Source organism: Dendrobates tinctorius, unplaced genomic scaffold (genome assembly GCF_039654945.1).
Source record: "Dendrobates tinctorius isolate UK_male_01 unplaced genomic scaffold, ASM3965494v1 ptg000205l, whole genome shotgun sequence".
NCBI classification, from domain to species: domain Eukaryota; kingdom Metazoa; phylum Chordata; class Amphibia; order Anura; family Dendrobatidae; genus Dendrobates; species Dendrobates tinctorius.
The window spans coordinates 13,483,673-13,503,406 of NW_027361872.1; the positions used below are offsets into that span (position 1 = coordinate 13,483,673).

Below are 19,734 nucleotides of genomic sequence, written 5' to 3' on the forward strand. Positions count from 1 at the left end.
AGAAATACAATGAAATGTATACATACATCTGTGACATGGTCTCCAGGTACCTACCCGCACGCAACCTTCGATCATCTAAAGATCTCCTTCTCTACTCCCCCCTTATCTCTTCTTCCCACAACCGCATACAAGACTTCTCCCGTGCTTCCCCCATACTCTGGAACTCTCTGCCGCAACACATCAGACTCTCACCATCAACGGAAACCTTCAAGAAGAACCTGAAGACCCACTTGTTCCGACAAGCCTACAGCCTGCAATGATCCTCGGTCTACTGAACCACCGCACGACCTGCTCTACCCTCTCCTACTGTATCCTCACCCATCCCTGTAGACTGTGAGCCCTTGCGGGCAGGGTCCCCTCTCCTTATGTACTTGTGGGTCCCTTGTCTTACACATGTTTATTATACTTGTCTATATTTCCCCTTCTCACATGCAAAACGCCATGGAATAAATGGTGCTATATAAATGCATAATAATAATAATAATAATAATAATAATAATAATAATAATAAACAAAAATGGAATATTATAAAGTGTCAGAATGGCGCCCTATCAGGAATTATACTTTATTTTTAACTTAAAAGATTTATTTAAATTTTTGAAAAAAAAAAAAAATCTTATTTAGGAGCCCAAACATCCTGTGATCCATTGGTTCATGGCATCATTTTTCTTGAAATTAAGAGAGTTAATAACTGAAGAAAGTGGTGATGGCCATATTAGGTCTAGTTCTGATTTTGGTCATATGAAAACAGTTGAAGAACGGAGAAAACTCTTCCCACCAGGGACATAACAACTTGAAAGGAGTGTATCATAAGAAAATTACATATTTTTAAACAATGGATTTTTTGTGTTAAATGTATATATTTTTTACAATTTTTAATTTATTTTTATTGTTTTCAGATTTCAATTTCTATTAAAAAAAACATTAGTAGTCTTTGTAATTTTCACAGTAGCCAATGATTTTTTTTTTTTAAAGTAGACAGAACCTTGCTGTCATTCCTCAGAAGTGACATGATTACAACGTCAGGTAACACCTCTATAAACAGGTGATCACACAGGATCCACCATTAACCATAGGCGAGGTCACAGCTCTCCTGCTCCCCCTCCCTTCACAATGACCTTTGCACACGCTCATTAGATGCTTACATTACAAAAATAGGGTTGAAGTCACTCTATTGCTGCTGATGTTCACGATTTCCTGAATGAAAAAGGAGTCTAGACTAGCCACAGAGGCCAGTTTGAAAAATTGCAATATTTCTAAATTTGTATTTTTAATATGGATAGTGATATTAAAAAAAGTATGGCTGAAAATTTGAAAAAAAAAAATTAACAATAAACCTGATGTAAACAGTAGCTCACTTTCTGATTACACATTTCCTTTAAGGTCAAGTAGTGGGAGCCGGTGCCTTGTACAGCTCACTTTACCAAGCTGAAAAAAAAAACGTAATAAAAATAGAGTTTACAGTATACATTCTGCACAACCATTGGGATGTGTGCTGAAGTATATGTCAGATGTATCCATCAAAAGAGCCCAAAAAAAAAGTCCTGTTCACGGCCGATGGGCTGTTCCATGCTCAATATACCCTTTTTTATGCACAGAGTGTTTTTTTTTTTCTTTACATGGGAGTCTGAACGACTATGTACACAAATCTATTCCCATCCATCTGGATGACCTATGACAAAATTGTTTTTAAGCAACCAATGATGGTTAACGGGTCTCATTGACTTAAGTAACAGTTAAACGGGTTCTTGACATCGGGCGGCCACTACTTTTCTTGATGTCTTATCCTTAGGCTAGGCTATCAATATTTGATTGGTGAGGGGTGGGACATGTGGCACTCCCGCCGATCAGCTGTTACTGGCCAGAAGTTCACAGATGTTGCCGGAACATAGCTGCTGGTCACGCACGCAGGTGGTGCACGTGGTTCATGGACTCACTGTTTTACGGGGCCGGGCTTACCTAGGAGCTTCTACCTGGTGTTCACTGGAGCTCCTGATGGTGGAGTCAGGCTTGAGATGTTAGAAGCCACTAGATACCACTCCTGGGCTGTCTCCAATACTGCAGCTCATGATCCCAAGAGTAGGTAGACAGACCGGACTTGGGCTCTGTTTAGACTAATCCTTGGTAGGACGGATGCTGACACAGTGTCACAGTCAGGGCTGGATTCGGAGACTGGTATAACAGTCCGGACAACGTTCAGACACATGGGTCTCAAGAACAGGTTCCACCGGGACCTAACACACTAATGAATTAAGGTTACTTTGGCACCTCCCTACTATGGACGGTGCCCTTTATACTAAATGCTGTTGGCTGGGGGCATTTACACAGTGCGCGCGCAGCTCCATCTTTTCTACAGTGGGCGCAGCTGGGTATTGTAGATCCAAATAAAGGGGTGGGATCTGTAGTACGTGGCCGCAGCCGCTATAGTTTGGACAGAGCGGCTGTATTCTGGAAGCATCAGATAACTTCTGTCCAGTAACAGCTCATCCCCCAATCAGATACTGATAGCCTATTCTAAGGATAAATTAGTGGCCAACCTGTTTAAAAGCACCACTCTAGCGTTTTATTTTTATTGTAGCACAGGAGTGGTGCAACCAATCTAACCTTCCTGCATCTGGTACCATATTTACCAGCTGCCATCTTCATCTTTTATTGGCGCCACTCAGGTAAGACTTCTGTAGGTTGTGACCATCAAGATCGCTCCAGTCTTTGCTGGGTGCTCCGGAAATCACAACTCAATGTAAGTCAAAGAGAGCCAGAACGAGGAGCTCATAGACTTTTATTGAGGCTTGTGACCATTAACTCTGACTTCCAGTCAGTCAAAAGTTGAGGTCACAAGATAGCGGTGTGGGATCGAAGCAATGCCAATAAAAGATAAAGGCAGCGGGTGGCGAGTATAATACTAGGGTAAAGGAACTTAGTATATTAGTGGCACAACTTCCAAAACACATAAAAAAGTGCTGGAACGGTTCTTTAAGAATAATTTTGCAGACTACATTTTTTTCCATTAGAAACAACAAAAAAAGCAGAAAAAAGAAAATGTAAATGCGAATAAAGCCTAAGAGCACAAGACACATCACAGAATGAAATGGTAAGAAAGTAATTTAAGTATGCATGTTATGCATTGTAGCAATATGAGGGAAATCCTTGGCCAAAAAAAGCAGCGGTCTCACAAATGACATCACATTTGTCTAATATCCAAAGCAAGGGTTATATTTGTAGTTTAGTTGTTTATGGTACTTGCTCTTATTGGCAAAGACCAGAACCACAAGGCTTGTAAAATAATAAGGAAAGGATTTATTATTTATCAGTTGATGCATCCCCAGAAGTCAATTGATCTCATTAACAAGGACGGTCCGGTCAGAGCGCTGCTTAACCTTATTAGAGCGACACAAAAGAGACGGTAGCCAAAAAATCAGTAACGATCCAATATAAGTAAATTCTGCCTGAAATAATGAATCGAAAGGGAAAACTATAAAAAAGAATACTTCATCTAAATGCAAACACTAAATTTTAAATTGTGAGAAATCTCAGTGGTTGAGGTGAAACATCTTTCCCCCTTTAGATGCTTGACCTCACTTGGATGGTGCACTTCTTGGTAGAAAGAGGTGACAGCCAACTCGTAGCCTAATTGATTTAAGAACAGTGTCTGGGGAGTCAGTCCAATTAAATTTACAAGATGGCAATTAGCTGGAAGGCCTCTAAATCCCCGCACCGTGAGCATTCTGGCCTGTGTGAGAACACAAATGTGCTGGAGATAGCAAGTCAAGGGCTTTTTTTTCATTTCCACCAAAGCTGCTGTGAGCGGCCTCACTAGGGAAGAGACAAAAATAAACTTAAGGCCTAAGATCACAGAATGGGGTCTCTTGTAAAAGGTAAAGCAATTCAAGGGACTATGAAGACAAAGTAAATTTATTAGTTTTACCAGTGTTTTGTCTTAAGAAACAAATTAGTCGACTGAAGCCCTGTGTAATGCCAAGGCGACTGCCGAGGGCTGGGATGACAGCAGAAATGGGGGGGGGGGACTAAGAATAGAGAAAGCCATGACCCTAAACTGGATGATAAGAGAGATGTAAGGATATTGATGATGCAAATCTTCCTGTTGACATCATGTTGTAAGCCTATGTTAGAGGCTTACACTGGGAGGAACAGTGAGGTGTCAGGTCACACAGTAAATTGAAGTCTATGATGAAGCGAAGGACTGAGGAAAAGGCAGAGAAACAGAGTGAGTAAATTCTAGCAAGCTTATCTCAATGCTGGATGCACAGCTACACAGCTCACTGCTTTTGTATAGTTTCAGTGCTGCTGCTTCCGTGTTACAAAATGGAATGACAGCAGGAATCCTTCTGTGTGTTTATATGGATGGCATCATAGAACAAAGTCTCCACCCGTTTACATTTGAGTCAATTGAAAATTAGAGATAGAGCCTGCAGAAGAGAAAACTGGTGAAAAATGCAGACTACACATCACATGGTAACCCGACAAACTGTTATTCCTAAAGCACACAGACACGATAGCTTATTCTGAAAAATTATCTGAAACTATAGTTCCACTTTAAAGTCATCAGACCCAATGCCACTAATAAATGTATCATAGAGATACATACAGTAGGCAAGTGGTCACAGACATCTACAGCATTTGTGGTTCCAGTAAAAAACAAGATGAAAAAAGAAAAAAATAGAAAAATGATGTGGCGGCTACTATTTACCTAAAAAAATGGAAGACCAATGGGATAACATTAGGTCTTGCTGAGAGTAATGAAATATTCTTAATGTTTATAGACACATTAAGGAGACAAGAAGATATACATAAAAGCTTTCTTAATATTATTATATTTTTTAATGAAATTGTCACTGAAGTGCAAATCATTTAAAAAGGAAATGTCACTCAACATAAATGATAAAATCACACAAAATCTTCCATGGTCCACAAATTTAACCATGCATAGGGAGCTATGGAGTACTTCTTTTTAAAAGGTTCTACAATATGGACATGGTGGAAAGACATTGTGGGATTATTTGGTACTGACTTTCTTATATAAAATGGAGGTAATATTCTTCAGTATTGGTGAGACATCTTTCACTGAATGCACTTGAGAAAATCATCAAGATCTTCTGCTGGTAGCTCACTTTGACGACCAATGATGGCAATATACATTATACTGTGTATATGTATACACAGTATATATTGCTGTCATTGGTCAGCAAAGTGAGCTGCCAGCAGAAGATCTTGATGATTTTCCCACGTGCATTCAGCGCAGAAGAACATTCATTCTTCAGACAACCATTAATAACCTCATTGATAGCGGACAATGCGAGTATGTGCGGGGATTTCTGTACATGTTGCTAAAGAGGTTTTGAAAATTATCTTTCTGTTTTTAATTAATTTGCTAATCATTAACATGCCATCCTATGATTTTCATAATTCTTTGAATTTTGTTTCTTGCTGTTGCAATTTGAATGTTGAGGAGTATATATATATATATTATGATATATATTATGATTAAGATATATTACGATCAAGTGGGGTACCACAGGGCTCTGTCCTGGGCCCTGTATTGTTCAACATATTTATCAATGATTTAGATGAAGGAATTGAGGGTAAACTGATTAAATTTGCTGATGACACAAAGCTAGGAGGGATAGCTAAAACTAGAGAAGAGAGAGAGAGGATTCAAAAAGATATAACTTGGGTATTCTAATAGATCACATACTGAATATGAGTCAACAGTGTGATGCAGCAGCAAAAAAGGAAAATGCAATTCTAGGATGTATTAACAGAAGCATACAGTCTAGATCACGTGAAGTCATTATTGCCCTCTACTCCTCTTTGGTCAGAACTCATCTGGAATACCGTGTCCAGTTTTGAGCGCCACATTTTAAAAAAGACACCAACAAACTGGAGCAAGTTCAGAAAAGAGCGACCAGAATGGTGACCGGTCTGCAAAAACATGTCTTCTGAGGAAAGGTTGCAGGATTTCGGAATGTTTAGCTTGCTGAAGAGAAGACTGAGAGGAGACTTAATAGCTGTCTACAAATATCTCAAGGGCTGTCACATTGTAGAAGGATCATCTTTATTCTCATTTGCACAAGGAAAGACTTGAAGCAATGGGATGAAACTGAATGGGAGGAGACACAGATTAGATATAAGACAAAACTTTTTGACAGTTAGGGTGATCAATGAGTGGAACAGGCTGCCACGAGAGGTGGTGAGTTCTCCTTCAATAGAAGTCTTCAAACAGAGGCTGGACAGATATCTGTCTGGGATGATTTAGCGAATCCTGCTTTGAGCAGGGTTTGGACCAGATGACCCAGGAGGTCCCTTCCAACTCTACGATTCTATGATTCATAATACATATATATATATATACACATACATACATATATATATATAAAAAATTTATATTTACAGAGAGAGAAAGACATTTTGAATGAGAAAAATTCTGCAAAAATTACTGGGAATTGTACCAATTAATTTTTCAGCTCCCGAACATCCATTATCATAGTTATTTCATATTCAGCTGATATGTTAATATTTGTTCACTATTTCAGGATCTCATGGATTAAGCATGCAATACAAGTAAATGAAAAATGTCACCCATGTTTCACACTCATTGCCACTCAGTGAAGGAAATCTATGCAGGAATGTACAGCATGCTCCATAGCGTATGTGCACACATTCAGTATTTGCGGCAGATTTCACTACGCCCCAAATACTGGAGTGTTGGCAGCAAAAACGTTGCATAAAATATGCACGTCATTGATGTTTTCTTTTCCCCCATTCATTTGAAGGTATGAAAAACGCAGCAAAAATGCTGAAAAAAATATGGAAGAAATATGAATCTGCTTTAAATCTGCAAGAGAAAAGCAGCATGTGCGTGAGATTGCAGAAATCTCCTTCCCTTGGCTGTCAGTGCCAAAATCGCACATCAAAAAAGCAATGTGTGCACTTACACAAGTTCTGCATGGCCAACAGCCACAGATTAGCAGTACTGAATGACAATGGGGCTAATCTTTATGTGGTTCAGACCGCAAATAACTAAAAGATATTCAGGGCTAAACCTTGGATTTTTTTTTGTAAACTACACATATAAATTTGCCACAGGCTAACAACTCTGAACACAATTCTGCCAGCATGAGTACAAAGCAATACATCCCAGCCGAAAGTTGATGTACTAAAATAACAATTAAAAACAGCACCAGGAGATAACAGAGATGAACATAAAATGCTATTCGCCAATAAAAGGATTAAGCACATTATATTACATAACTATCAGATAGGATCCTAGCGGAGACATAATCCACGGCTGCCGAGTATGGAGATATTCATCTAGATTTCGCTTTGTCAAACTTCTGCCACAAGTACGTTGCACTAATCTCAGCCATTGTTTTATTGTTTTCTATATTTTTACCTATGTCTAGAATAATTTATTTAGACATTTAAGGAACAGCTGACATAAATGTAAGTGTGATACTGCTGCGTGAACGGACACATTGTAAACTGGCACATAATGATGACAAATTGTGAACATGTCCAGCGATCCTAGCTTTTAATACATGTAATGTCAAAATTCTGCCACTGGTAAACTAGGGATAAAGCGTAGCTAGAAAAGGGGTATCCAAATCTAAGCCATGGGTACTGCACACTGAGAGCTGTACAGGGTATGTGATCATAAAGGGATGGGCACCGCGTCGGAGTAGTGAGCCGAGATACTTAGGAGCTGATTCTTTCACACTGATGTCCTAATGAAGGGCTCGCTGGAGTACTAAGTGTCAAATTCATTAAGGCGCACACCACTTAATGAATTAGGGGCATCAGTTCAGTGGTGAGCGCCGCCATAGAAGGACATTTGTGGAGAAAGTTACATGACTTTTATGAATATGAAAGGCGTAGCTGCACCCCATCCACACTATGTGCATAATGGCTGGGACTGGCAGGAAAATGCCAAAAGTCGTAAAATATATTGGTGGACCCTTCCGAGTTATGCAAAATATTGCGACTTATTAAGGGGTTTTACTTTATGCCAGAACTTTGGCATAAAAATCTTAATGAATCGGCCCCATAGTCCCTGGAAGACTATTCAAAGTATGAAGTGTTTCAGAGTTCACACAGCCATTGTCCGACTCATGCAGCCGCCGTCCGACTCATGCAGCCGGCATCTGATTCTTGCAGCCCATGGTCTATGAAGGATTAATCTAAAAGGTCCAGCTCATGCTTCCTCACAATTTGGTTTCTCAAGTCCTCAGACAGTTCTTTGGTCTTCTTTCTTTTCTCCATGCTCAATGTGGTACACACAAGGACACAGGACAGAGGTTGAGTCAACTTTAATCCATGTCAACTGGCTGCAAGTGTGATTTAGTTATTGCCAACACCTGTTAGGTGCCACAGGTAAGTTACAGGTGCTGTTAATTACACAAATTAGAGAAGCATCACATGATTTTTCGAACAGTGCCAATACTTTTGTCCACCCTCTTTTTTATGTTTGGAGTGGAATTATATCCAATTTGGCTTTAGGACTATTCTTTTTGTGTTTTTTCATTTAAGACAAATTAAATGAAGATAATAATACCAAAGAATTTGTGTTTGCAATCATTTTCTGGAAGAAACTGAGTATTGTCTGACAGAATTGCAGGGGTGTCAATACTTTTGGCCACAACTGTATATATGTCCGGGCTGGCAGTCCCTCTAAATTTCAGTCCCCTGGTTTTGAGCCTGTACAAGCAAGAGCTGGATGACAGATTCTAGTTCTACATTTTAGGCTTTTATGAGCAGTTCCTTTTCTCCGCCTGTGTTGGTCTCTTTATTTACTGCATTTGTGTGTACATTTCTATGATATATGTTAATCCTGCGTTTCATGTGTACAGTTCTACGGTACTATAGCAAATGATAATGACAATGTAAGATCCTTTTCTTATAAGGCAAAAAGAAATCTCAGATTTTGCAATATTATCTACATTGACAACTTCATTAGCCTTGAGCACATCACATGTTAAATTTTTCTTAAAGACGCAGTCCAGTGAAATGTTTTTCCATCCCTGCAGACCCCCCTGAGTGTCTGTCATCCTCTGTACTTCCCCTTCAGTCTCCATCCTGATTCCCAGATTTCATTCCGCATTATATTCCTCTGTGGTCTGCTATAAATCGCATGAAGCATCAGCCCGGCATCACATGTGCAGCTGGAGCCAATGTAATCTCTGCCTGCAGTGGGGACTCCTAAATAAGCTCATATATAATAAGTATAACATCAAGATGTCTGGCTTGTCATCTCCTGCACGATAACTGGGAGCTGTCTACTCAACATCAGTACCTCTGATAGGCGTTTCAGTCCCACCCTGTGGAGAACTTCAGTGTTACACTCATACATGAAATTCTGGTGACTGAGATGGCGACCGCCTTCAGAGAACATAAAAATTCCCATGGGGACAACATGAGGTCACATGAACTAACTACTGAGAAGTTGACTGAATTTTCAAATAGAAAGTCAGAAGTCATGTGACAAGGCTATTTAAAGAGTTAATACTGATTTTTAGGATTGCTACTTCCAATAGGTGACACTACAGCCCCTGCTCTCTTCCTTTGTGAAGATGCCTATAAGACTCCACATGCCAACTTGAAAGTCTACAAAAAGAAAACTTTACTCTACAGACCCATAGATAGAAAGGAACAACTAAACAAGGTAACACAGGCAGAATTATATACAGTGGCATGTGAAAGTTTGGCCACCCCTGGTCACAATTACTGCTATTGTCAACAGTTAAGAAAGTTGAATATTAAATGATCTCTTATTCATCTTTTATATTTAAAAAAAATTACAAAAAGGAAAATAGACTGATGTAAAAGTTTGGCACCCTGCATGGTTAGCACCTAGCAGCACCCCCTTTAGAAAGTATCACAGCTTGCAAATGCTTTTTGTAGCCAGGGGTGCCCAAACTTTTACATGCCACTGTATACATTGGGGGGACCAGTGACAGGATGGGTCAATACAAAATCACTGGAGAACTACTTTAATTATTAAAAAAAAAATTACCAATAAACAATCTAGAATCGGCTTCTGGAGGGTTTACAGAGCGACGTAGGGCAGTGACTTGTGACATCCACTGATGTAAGCTTTTGTTCTGTAGTAAAGAAATGCTTTTGTGGAGATGTTGTGCGTCTGTACATTTGGCTGAGGGATGCTGGTCAGTATCGCTGCCAACTTGCAGGACATTTGGCCTTGTTTCAATGTCTAATTCCCTGTTGACTTAAGGAGCTGTGAAAAAACACAACCCTGAAAGGCTGAATCAGAATGCAGTTTTGCCTTCTTTCGCCACAGTACATAGTACTTCAGCATCTACTCACTGCCGAACAATTGCTGTTTCTGCCATCACCATGATAAACGATAATGCACAAGCCGTGTTCCAGCTTCCCAAAAGCAACACAAAAAAAGTGTTTTCCAGTCCCTTGGTATGATTGTAGTTTTCAATTTTGTTTTTCAATCCTGTAATGGCTTTGCCTGAAAGAGCGATAAACATGATGTCCACTACTCAGCTGTTCTCTGTGACGGCAGCGTCCGGAAGTGCTCAGTTACAGCGCTGCTACATCTACTGATACTCGCCCTCTACTGACTTGAATAGGGGGCAGATGTGCAGGACCCGGCCACGCGGCATGGGAAGAGTCCGTCCCCTCCGCTGACAATGGAACCTCTAAAAGTATTGAACAACCTCTTTATCGTTACACATTTGTGTTTGCGTCACTATATTTCAGCAGCTGTAACTTTTTTTTTTAAATTTCTATGGAGAGGTGGTTCCTTCAGCTTCCGTCCTGGGGCCACAGATTACTATAATGGCCAATGGACTCAGTCGGGTGAACCGATTTGCACTATCTCTAGTATACATTTTGTTCTTTTTTTTTTACTGTCCATGTTTTGCACTAAATCTGATGGGTAGTGATGAGCGAACGTGCTCAGATAACGTCTGTTATAATGGTGTTATCCGAGCATCTGGACGTGCTTGTATATTATGTTCGAGTCCCTGCGGCTGCATGATTTGCGGCTGCGGTTTGACAGCCTCAACACATGTGGGGATTGCCTGTTTGTTAGGGAGGTCAAAGATGTGCCTTGCTGCTACCATTCCAGCAGGAATAAATGTTGCCCATTCTGCCAATAGATTGGTCGGACCCCCAAAAATCAACAAGTTCTCACCTATACTGTGCAAAGGAAAAGAATGAAGCCTTCATCAAGCATGTGCTGAAATGTAGCCAAAATGTTGCATCTCGGATCTGAATACACTGTTTGGATACATCAATTACCGCCAGGTTCAGACGTACAACTTACACTACCATAGAAAACTCTCAGTGCAACTAATGTTAGAACATTATACTTATACTCTATTTATACATATATTTATACCCTAATATCTTACCAAGCTTGAACTGAAGAACTCCTAAGGGTCCCCCGTGAAATCTCAGAAACAGAAGGTTACATATATCGGCACCATCAGAGCACTGAGCTGCAGTGCGAGGGTAAGTCCACTTGATGTCCACCAGGCTGCTGGACACCTCAAAATGCTTATTGCATTGCAGGGTGGATGTTGGGGTAAGGTTTTCAGCAACAAGCTGGACTTTAATGGGTGAGAGCGCCATGTCAAATATTTGTGCCTCTCCTTGATTGTTGCTCACAACAAAAATACATCCAGCAGGATGCCACTGGACTAATGAAGGCAAAAGATCAGCCTGGGCCAGAAGGGTCACTCTGCGATGAGCTTCATAAAGAATTACTGAAGAATCTTCACAGCCAAGAAGAAGCCTGTCCTCAGCCTTGTTCCTGTCACAGCTTATGGCTCGGGAATTGAGGGGGATCTTAGTGACTGAAGCACACTGCATTTTGTTTCTTGCACATTCATAGATGCAGCTGTCAGCCATAGGTTCCTTGTCGGAGCTCATTGAGTGCTCTACTGTATGTACCTGGTAAGGCTGAGTGATACTAAAGCTAGCGTCCAGCATATCGCCCCCGGTGCGGATGTAGCTCAGCACCTATGAAGAAAAAGCAGAAGGAAACTAAATATTGCAATCAAGAGTCAAGACATGCTGATATATTGTGTCAGCAAATACATATACTGTATACAGACCCCAAAAAAACAACAATACTCAAATCAAAAATGTGAATATTAAAGGGAATCAATCCCTAGGCTTGGGGCTTCTAAATCCCAAGCAAGAAATTTTGTAGCTGAGGTTAAGCGTTTCAATCATGTCCATGTAAAAATCGGCATTAGGTAGTTTAGAAACTTACAGTTAGGCCCATATATATTTGGACAGAGACAACATTTTTCTAATTTTGGTTCTAGACATTACCACAATGAATTTTAAACAAAACAATTCAGATGCAGTTGAAGTTCAGACTTTCAGCTTTCATTTGAGGGTATCCACATTAAAATTGGATGAAGGGTTTAGGAGTTTCAGCTCCTTAAAATGTGCCACCCTGTTTTTAAAGGGACCAAAAGTAATTGGACAATTGACTCCAAGGCTATTTCATGGAAAGGTGTTGGCAATCCCTTCGTTATGTCGATAAAAGGCCTGGAGTTGATTTGAGGTGTGGTGTTTGCATTTGGAAGGTTTTGCTGTGAAGGAAACATGCGGTCAAAGGAGCTCTCCATGCAGGTGAAACAGGCCATCCTTAAGCTGCAAAAACAGAAAAAAAAACATCCGAGAAATTGCTATAACATTAGGAGTGGCAAAATCTACAGTTTGGTACATCCTGAGAAAGAAAGAAAGCACTGGTGAACTCATCAATGCAAAAAAGACCTGGGCGCCCACGGAAGACAACAGTGGTGGATGATCGCAGAATAATCTCCATGGTGAAGAGAAACCCCTTCACAACAGCCATCCAAGTGACCAGCACTCTCCAGGAGGTAGGCGTATCAATATCCAAATCTACCATAAAGAGAGGACTGCATGAAAGTAAATACAGAGGGTTCACTGCACGGTGCAAGCCACTCATAAGCATCAAGAATAAAAAGGCTAGACTGGACTTTGCTAAAAAACATCTAAAAAAAGCCAGCACAGTTCTGGAAGAACATTCTTTGGACAGATGAAACCAAGATCAACCTCTACCAGAATGATGGAAAGAGAAAAGTATGGCGAAGGCGTGGTACAGCTCATGATCCAAAGCATACCACATCATCTGTAAAACACGGCGGAGGCAGTGTGATGGCTTGGGCATGCATGGCTGCCAGTGGCACTGGGTCACTAGTGTTTATTGATGATGTGACACAGGACAGAAGCAGCCGAATGAATTCTGAGGTATTCAGAGCCATACTGTGTGCTCAGATCCAGCCAAATGCAGCCAAACTGATTGGTCGTCATTTCATACTACAGATGGACAATGACCCAAAACATAAAGCCAAAGCAACCCAGGAGTTTATTAAAGCAAAGAAGTGGAATATTCTTGAATGGCCAAGTCAGTCACCTGATCTCAACCCAATTGAGCATGCATTTCACTTGTTAAAGACTAAACTTCAGACAGAAAGGCCCACAAACAAACAGCAACTGAAAACCACCGCAGTGAAGGCCTGGCAGAGCCCAAAAAGGAGGAAACACAGCGTCTGGTGATGTCCATGAGTTCAAGACTTCAGGCAGTCATTGCCAACAAAGGGTTTTCAACCAAGTACTAGAAATGAACATTTTATTTACAATTATTTTATCTGTCCAATTACTTTTGGTCCCTTTAAAAACAGGGTGGCACATGTTAAGGAGCTGAAACTCCTAAACCCTTCATCCAATTTTAATGTGGATACCCTCAAATGAAAGCTGAAAGTCTGAACTTCAACTGTATCTGAATTGTTTTGTTTAAAATTCATTGTGGTAATGTCTAGAACCAAAATTAGAAAAATGTTGTCTCTGTCCAAATATATATGGACCTAACTATATACTTTATTCAGAAGAGGACGCCATTGCCAGTTAGTGCATGCACAATGAGCAGCTGGATCCAAGGACCGTACTCCTTGTTTTACTGCATATGCACAGCGGAGCAAGGTGTTCTATCCTCTAGGTCATCATCTGTGTCCAGTGCTGCTGGATTCACCTTCTGGACACATCTCATAGTACACAAATTCTTTTAACTATCTAATTCCGAAAAAAAACTTTTTTTTACATGGGCATAAATGCTAAACCTCAACTGCACAAGGATAGGTAAACATTCATATAATTAGAAAACATGCTGCGCATTGTCAGTACACTGCTAAATGAATATGTACATGTAATAATAATAATCTAATATATAAAGCTCAATGTGTGTATGTATGTATGTATGTATGCATGTATGTCCGGGATTAGCATCCGCACCGTCGCAGCTACAGCCACAAAATTTGTCACAGTCACATGTCTGGACCCCGAGAGTGTCCTAAGATATGTTGTGAGGCGAAATTTTAACCCCGCGCGTTCCAATTCACCAAACAATGTTGCCCCTATCTACATAATGAGGAAAAAGTGTGGTTGTATTAAGCCCCACCTCTCATTATGATGTCATAATGGTTGACTATGGGATGGAGGATGTGTGATGGGTATATGGGCACTGGACTATGGGATGGAGGATATGTATGATGGGTATATGGGCATGGGACTATGAGATGAAGGATGTGTGATGGGTATATGGGCACTCAACTATGGGATGGCGAATATGTATGATGGGTATATGGGCATGGGACTATGGGATGGAGAATATGCATGATGGGTATATGGGCATGGGACTATGGGATAGTGGAAATGTATGATGGGTATATGGGCATGGGACTATGGGATGGAGGATGTGTGATGAGTATATGGGCACTCGACTATGGGATGGAGGATGTGTGATGGGTATATGGGCACTGGACTATGGGATGGAGGATATGTATGATGGGTATATGGGCACGGGCCTATGGGATGGTGGATATGTATGATGGGTATATGGGCACTCGACTATGAGATGGAGGAGAATTATAATTTGTTATAACTAACCATAGTTAGTTACTATGCCCGGGCAGCGCCGGGCTCTTCAGCTAGTAATTTTATATTTCTATAGCACCAACATATTCCGCAGCACTTTACAACAAAAAAAAATAAAAATACGCATTACCATTAGCAGCAATATTTGGCAGCACTTTCTAGAAGGTCACGATGTTACTGAAAATGAGCCAAATATTCCATCCAAATCTGTGCGGAAAAACCTGCTGTGGTGTCCAGTAGCAGCAAAGTGAATGAGACTTTAACTTCTGGAACCTGCAGTGCAATTTATGTGGAATGGTGGCAGGTTTGTTGTAATCAGAACTGAATGGGCAAGTCAAATTCGGCAATAAAATCCAGTTATAGTGGACTTTGCTGTATATTACTACAGACTTGCAGCAAATTTCATAAATCCTAAAAATAAAGTAAACCTCACCATTTATGAGTAACCTAAATTACAAAATTCTCAAGTGCTTGTTGGAAACATGGCACTACTGGCTCACATTTCAAGACTATACTGATAGTCATGGCACACTAGGCATACGTAGGTTTATCTGGTCTGTAAGGCTGCTGTGGCTAAGGTTGGCTGTTGCCCCCATTTGGAGCACCCCATTTTTCTCTTCTCCCTTTAAAAACACACTTCTGAATATAAAACCTCTCCTTTGCTTTTTCACTTCCTTCACTTTACTCATTCTTACAGCTTCTTGCATATTTTCATTATTAAGTTTATGGTTTCAAGATGACGGTCCATTGATGATCTTCCTTTCTTGCACCTTTGTATATTTAACGAGCCTGCGTGTCCAAGAATGTTTCCCTAACCCGAACTCAATTTCCTCCCTATTGTTAGAAATTTGAAATTGTAATAAAAATAAAAGCCTAACTTTTCTCAGAGTTTGAAAATAAACAATCACTACATAAATTTCTCTTGCCAATACTGACGGTCCTTTCCCCGGTCCCCGGCTGCTTTCTATTTCTCTTAGGGTACCGTTACACGTAGCGACGCACCAACGATTCCGACAATGATACGATCTGGCTAAGATCGTTTGTGCATCGCTAGTAAGCAGTCATACAGGCCGATCTTCATAACGACGCATCAGCGATGTCACTAACGATCACGGCGATCGTTGGTACCGTGTCACACACTGTCTATAATAGCGATTCAGACTTTGAATAGGCGTCCTTCAGCGCTATCTATATGAGTTCGGAGTCGCCAACGAGGTCGCTCGTCGTTGATAAGGGGTGTCAAACACAGCGATGCATGCTGGTCAGCGTGACACCAGCGATCAAAAAATGATCCTGAACGTTCGCACACGATCAGCGACATCGCAGCAGGGAGCCGGTCGTTTCCGCGTGTCACACTTAGCGAGATCTCTAGCGATGTCGCTGTTGCGTCACAAAATCGTTGTCGCTTCAGCGATATCGCTAGCGATCTCGCCATGTGTAACGGGGGCTTTAGGCTACGTTCACATGTCCAGCAATCATCAGTTTCAACGGATCCAGCAGCAATCGGTTAACAAAAGAGTTGAGCGAACACAACTTTTTTCACCAACTAAAAAAAAACAGAGATTTCAACTATATCCGTATATTTAACATTGAAATCTATGGAAAGCGGATCCATTAAATAGCCATCCGTTCTTCTTTCACTTGAAGCTGATCCAGTAAGCAATAAACAGATCCAAAAAAATGGATCCACTTGAAATCAGTTTTTCTTAGCTGAACAAAAATAAATTGCATCTCCACAACTTTTTTTTTAATGGATTACTGCCGGATCTGTTCTAACTGATGATTACAGGACATGAGAACATAGCCTTAGTTGGTTTTCCCTGCAAAACCTCCTACAAGGATGTCTTGTCCTATGACAAAGAAGTAGGGCACCAGAGATGTGTTCATATAGAAAAACTAGATGAGTTGGGTGTAGAGCTTTTTTTTTACTTTCGGCCCTTGGCTCTATTCTGCAGGTAAAATCTACAAGCAAATATCCATAAATTGGTGCAGATATATCGTCGTGGAATTCCCAGTGAATTCTTGCAGAAATTTTCTCGCTGTGTGTGGGCCTGCCGTAAACGTCTCTACTACTTGAAAGAACATCTCGGAGCATTGATTTTTCTATAAATCTGATAAATTTGAGCCAGCACATTAAATTCTCATCTTTTTTTTAAATCGGTAATCGTGCCTGTATACTTGATAAACACATGTACTACTTTAGGCTCTGAGGGGGGGGTTAGACAATATTGTTAGTGCTATTTTAATTGCAATTATTAGGAAACAAATGCGCTAAATCCCTAAGCAACAGGAAAGGAATTATATTAGAAATTTACAGCAGTGGCCGGTTGAGATGTTAGAAATCACAAAGGACTCAATTTGGGAAATAGTGATTTAATCATTTTATTTTAATTACCTCTTCCTTGGGATTCTGCCACAGGATAAGGCTCACGTTGCAAAGAACGACACTGTGCTTTTCAACAGTACAATGGTAACACGCATATTAGCCTTTTTTGATGTATTAAGACATTAGGGAGTGTTGTTCCAATGAAAGTTGCAATGAAAATAAATCATATAGGGCTCGAAAGATTGAGGATTTATGAATTTGATGGCTACAAGCCAATTTATTCTTTTTTTCTTTTTTTCTTGGTTTTTACGAGAGGCACATCTTAAATCACATGGGTCTCTAACACTTAATTGCACCTTTCATTGTACTACAATACAATTCGGTATGAGCTACCGTTTCTGTCTATTAATTCTGGAAGTCAAAGTAATAACCTAATAAATCAAAGAGCAGAATAAATGTTCATCTGGTATTCAGCTGTAAAGGAAGACGGTAGTTTTCAAAAAAAACTTCAGTTTTTTTATTATTTTTTAAAAACTTTTGGACAATCTTTTTACAACATTTGAATGTGGATTTGGGAGCTGGTATTCAATTGTAATAAATAGTGTATTGTATTTATAGGTTCTTTATTGCCTAAAATGTAGGGTAAATCGGTTCCCTTCCTAAAATTTCAAGCACACCTCAATACCCATTATCCAGATGGAAATGAACTCTGAGTTTAGAGAATACTTGCGATGAAAAATTGGAAAAAGAAAAAAATTGGTTGTGTGACAGTTATCAATATGTAGACCTAGAGAAGTCTTAGACATGCAACAAAATCATGATGTAATTTTTTTTTTGCAAGATTATCTTACCTCCAGTCTGTTACTAGAACAGCCTAATAGCACTATGTTCGCCCAGTCTTTGTCACTAGACATTGGAGTCCAAGGGCAGACATCATCATCAGGAACTTGCCACCAACAAATGGCAAGATCCTGTACACAATTTACTGCAAGACGACGATTGAGATGCCGAACCTTTGGTCCCGGAATATCAATATAAGTGATCTACAGGGGAGAAGAGAGTATGAAAAGTCTAAACGTTTGTAATGTCTATTACATTTATTTAATTCCAGTAATCACACTGAATTTTGCATGAACTACAATACAAATTTGCAATTATTTCACCCACCATGATCAGGACGGACTTCCAGACTGATGCACTATATGTAAATCATGGCAATCGCCTGCGCACAGGTCTCTCTGCGCCAGTGATCGCCGCCGAGTATCAGCTGTAACTGACAACGGACACTCGGCTCTCAGTGCCAGGACCAGGGCACCGTTCCCGACACTTTAACCTCCTAAATGCTGCGATAAGTGAGACCACAGCATTTAGGCTGTGTGCACACGCTGCGGATCCGCAGCGGATTTGGCCCTGCGGATCCGCAACAGATTCTGCTGCGGTGTACAGTACAATTATTCCCTATGGGAATTAAAAACCGCTGTGCAGACGCTGCAGAATTTTCAGCGCGGATTTTGCTGCGGTTTCAAATCCACAGAAAGAATTGCATGTCAATTCTTTCTGCGGATTCCACAGCGGTTTACCATCTCCTCCATTGTGAAGATGATAAACCGCAGGGCAAAACTTCTGGCTAATCCGCAGGTCTTTTGACCTGCAGATTTATCTGCGGATTTTGCAAAATCCGCACGGATTGATCCGCAGCAGATTCTGCAGCGTGTGTATACAGCCTTAGAGAGCAGGCAGAGGGAAGAAAGCCCCTCTGCCTTTGAATCATGACGACATTCGGGTCACCAGGCACTAGGAAGTTACTTACCGGTATATCATGCGCAGTGCATGATCTAACTAACCTGTGTCTGCAGGGCTCACAGGCTATAAAAATAGATATTTTATATTATGAAAAAAAACAATAAAAAGTACACATATTTGGTATTGCTGTGTCCAGAACGACTCAACCTATATCACTGTCCCATTAGTTAACTCCTTTAGCAAACACTGTAAAGAAATATAAAACGAGGCAAATAACAATTTATCATCATACTACCGAACCAAGAGTGGAATTATTATTAATTTATACAGCACCATTGATTCCATGGTGCTGTACATGAGAAGTGGTTACATACAAATCACTGAGACTGGGTTCACACGTAGCAGAATTCCCGCGGAAGTTATCACGAGAATTCTGGAATTCAATTCCGCGGGAAAATCGCATTTTAAATTCCCGCGATTTTCCCATGGAAAAACTAGTGTTTTGCAAGCGTAATTAGCTTGCAGAATACTAGCGTTTTCCAAGCGATCTGTAGCATCGCTTGGAGAGCTGATTGACAGGTTGGTCACACTCGTCATACATAGTGTTTGACTAGTGTGACCAACTTTCTACTATTGAGGCTGCCTATGCAGCATCAGTAGTAAAAAGATCTAATGTTAAAAATAGAAAAAAATAAAAAAAATTGTGT

General features: G+C 40.4%; 1 protein-coding gene across 7 annotated transcripts in view; it reads right to left on the reverse strand.

The window, feature by feature from the left end:
- The window catches only part of WDPCP (WD repeat containing planar cell polarity effector), a 421,800-nt gene that overhangs the window by 199,220 nt on the left and 202,846 nt on the right, over positions 1-19,734 (reverse strand). For all 7 annotated transcript variants that reach the window (XR_012222050.1, XM_073554051.1, XM_073554052.1 and 4 more), the window contains exons 9-10: positions 18,136-18,327; positions 11,400-12,009 (exon numbers count right to left, since the gene is read on the reverse strand). Coding sequence is in view for 6 of the 7 variants with exons in the window: in XM_073554051.1 (XP_073410152.1) it covers positions 11,400-12,009; positions 18,136-18,327 (802 nt within the window). In the remaining variant the exon portion in view is untranslated. The remainder of the gene's footprint in view (positions 1-11,399; positions 12,010-18,135; positions 18,328-19,734) is intronic.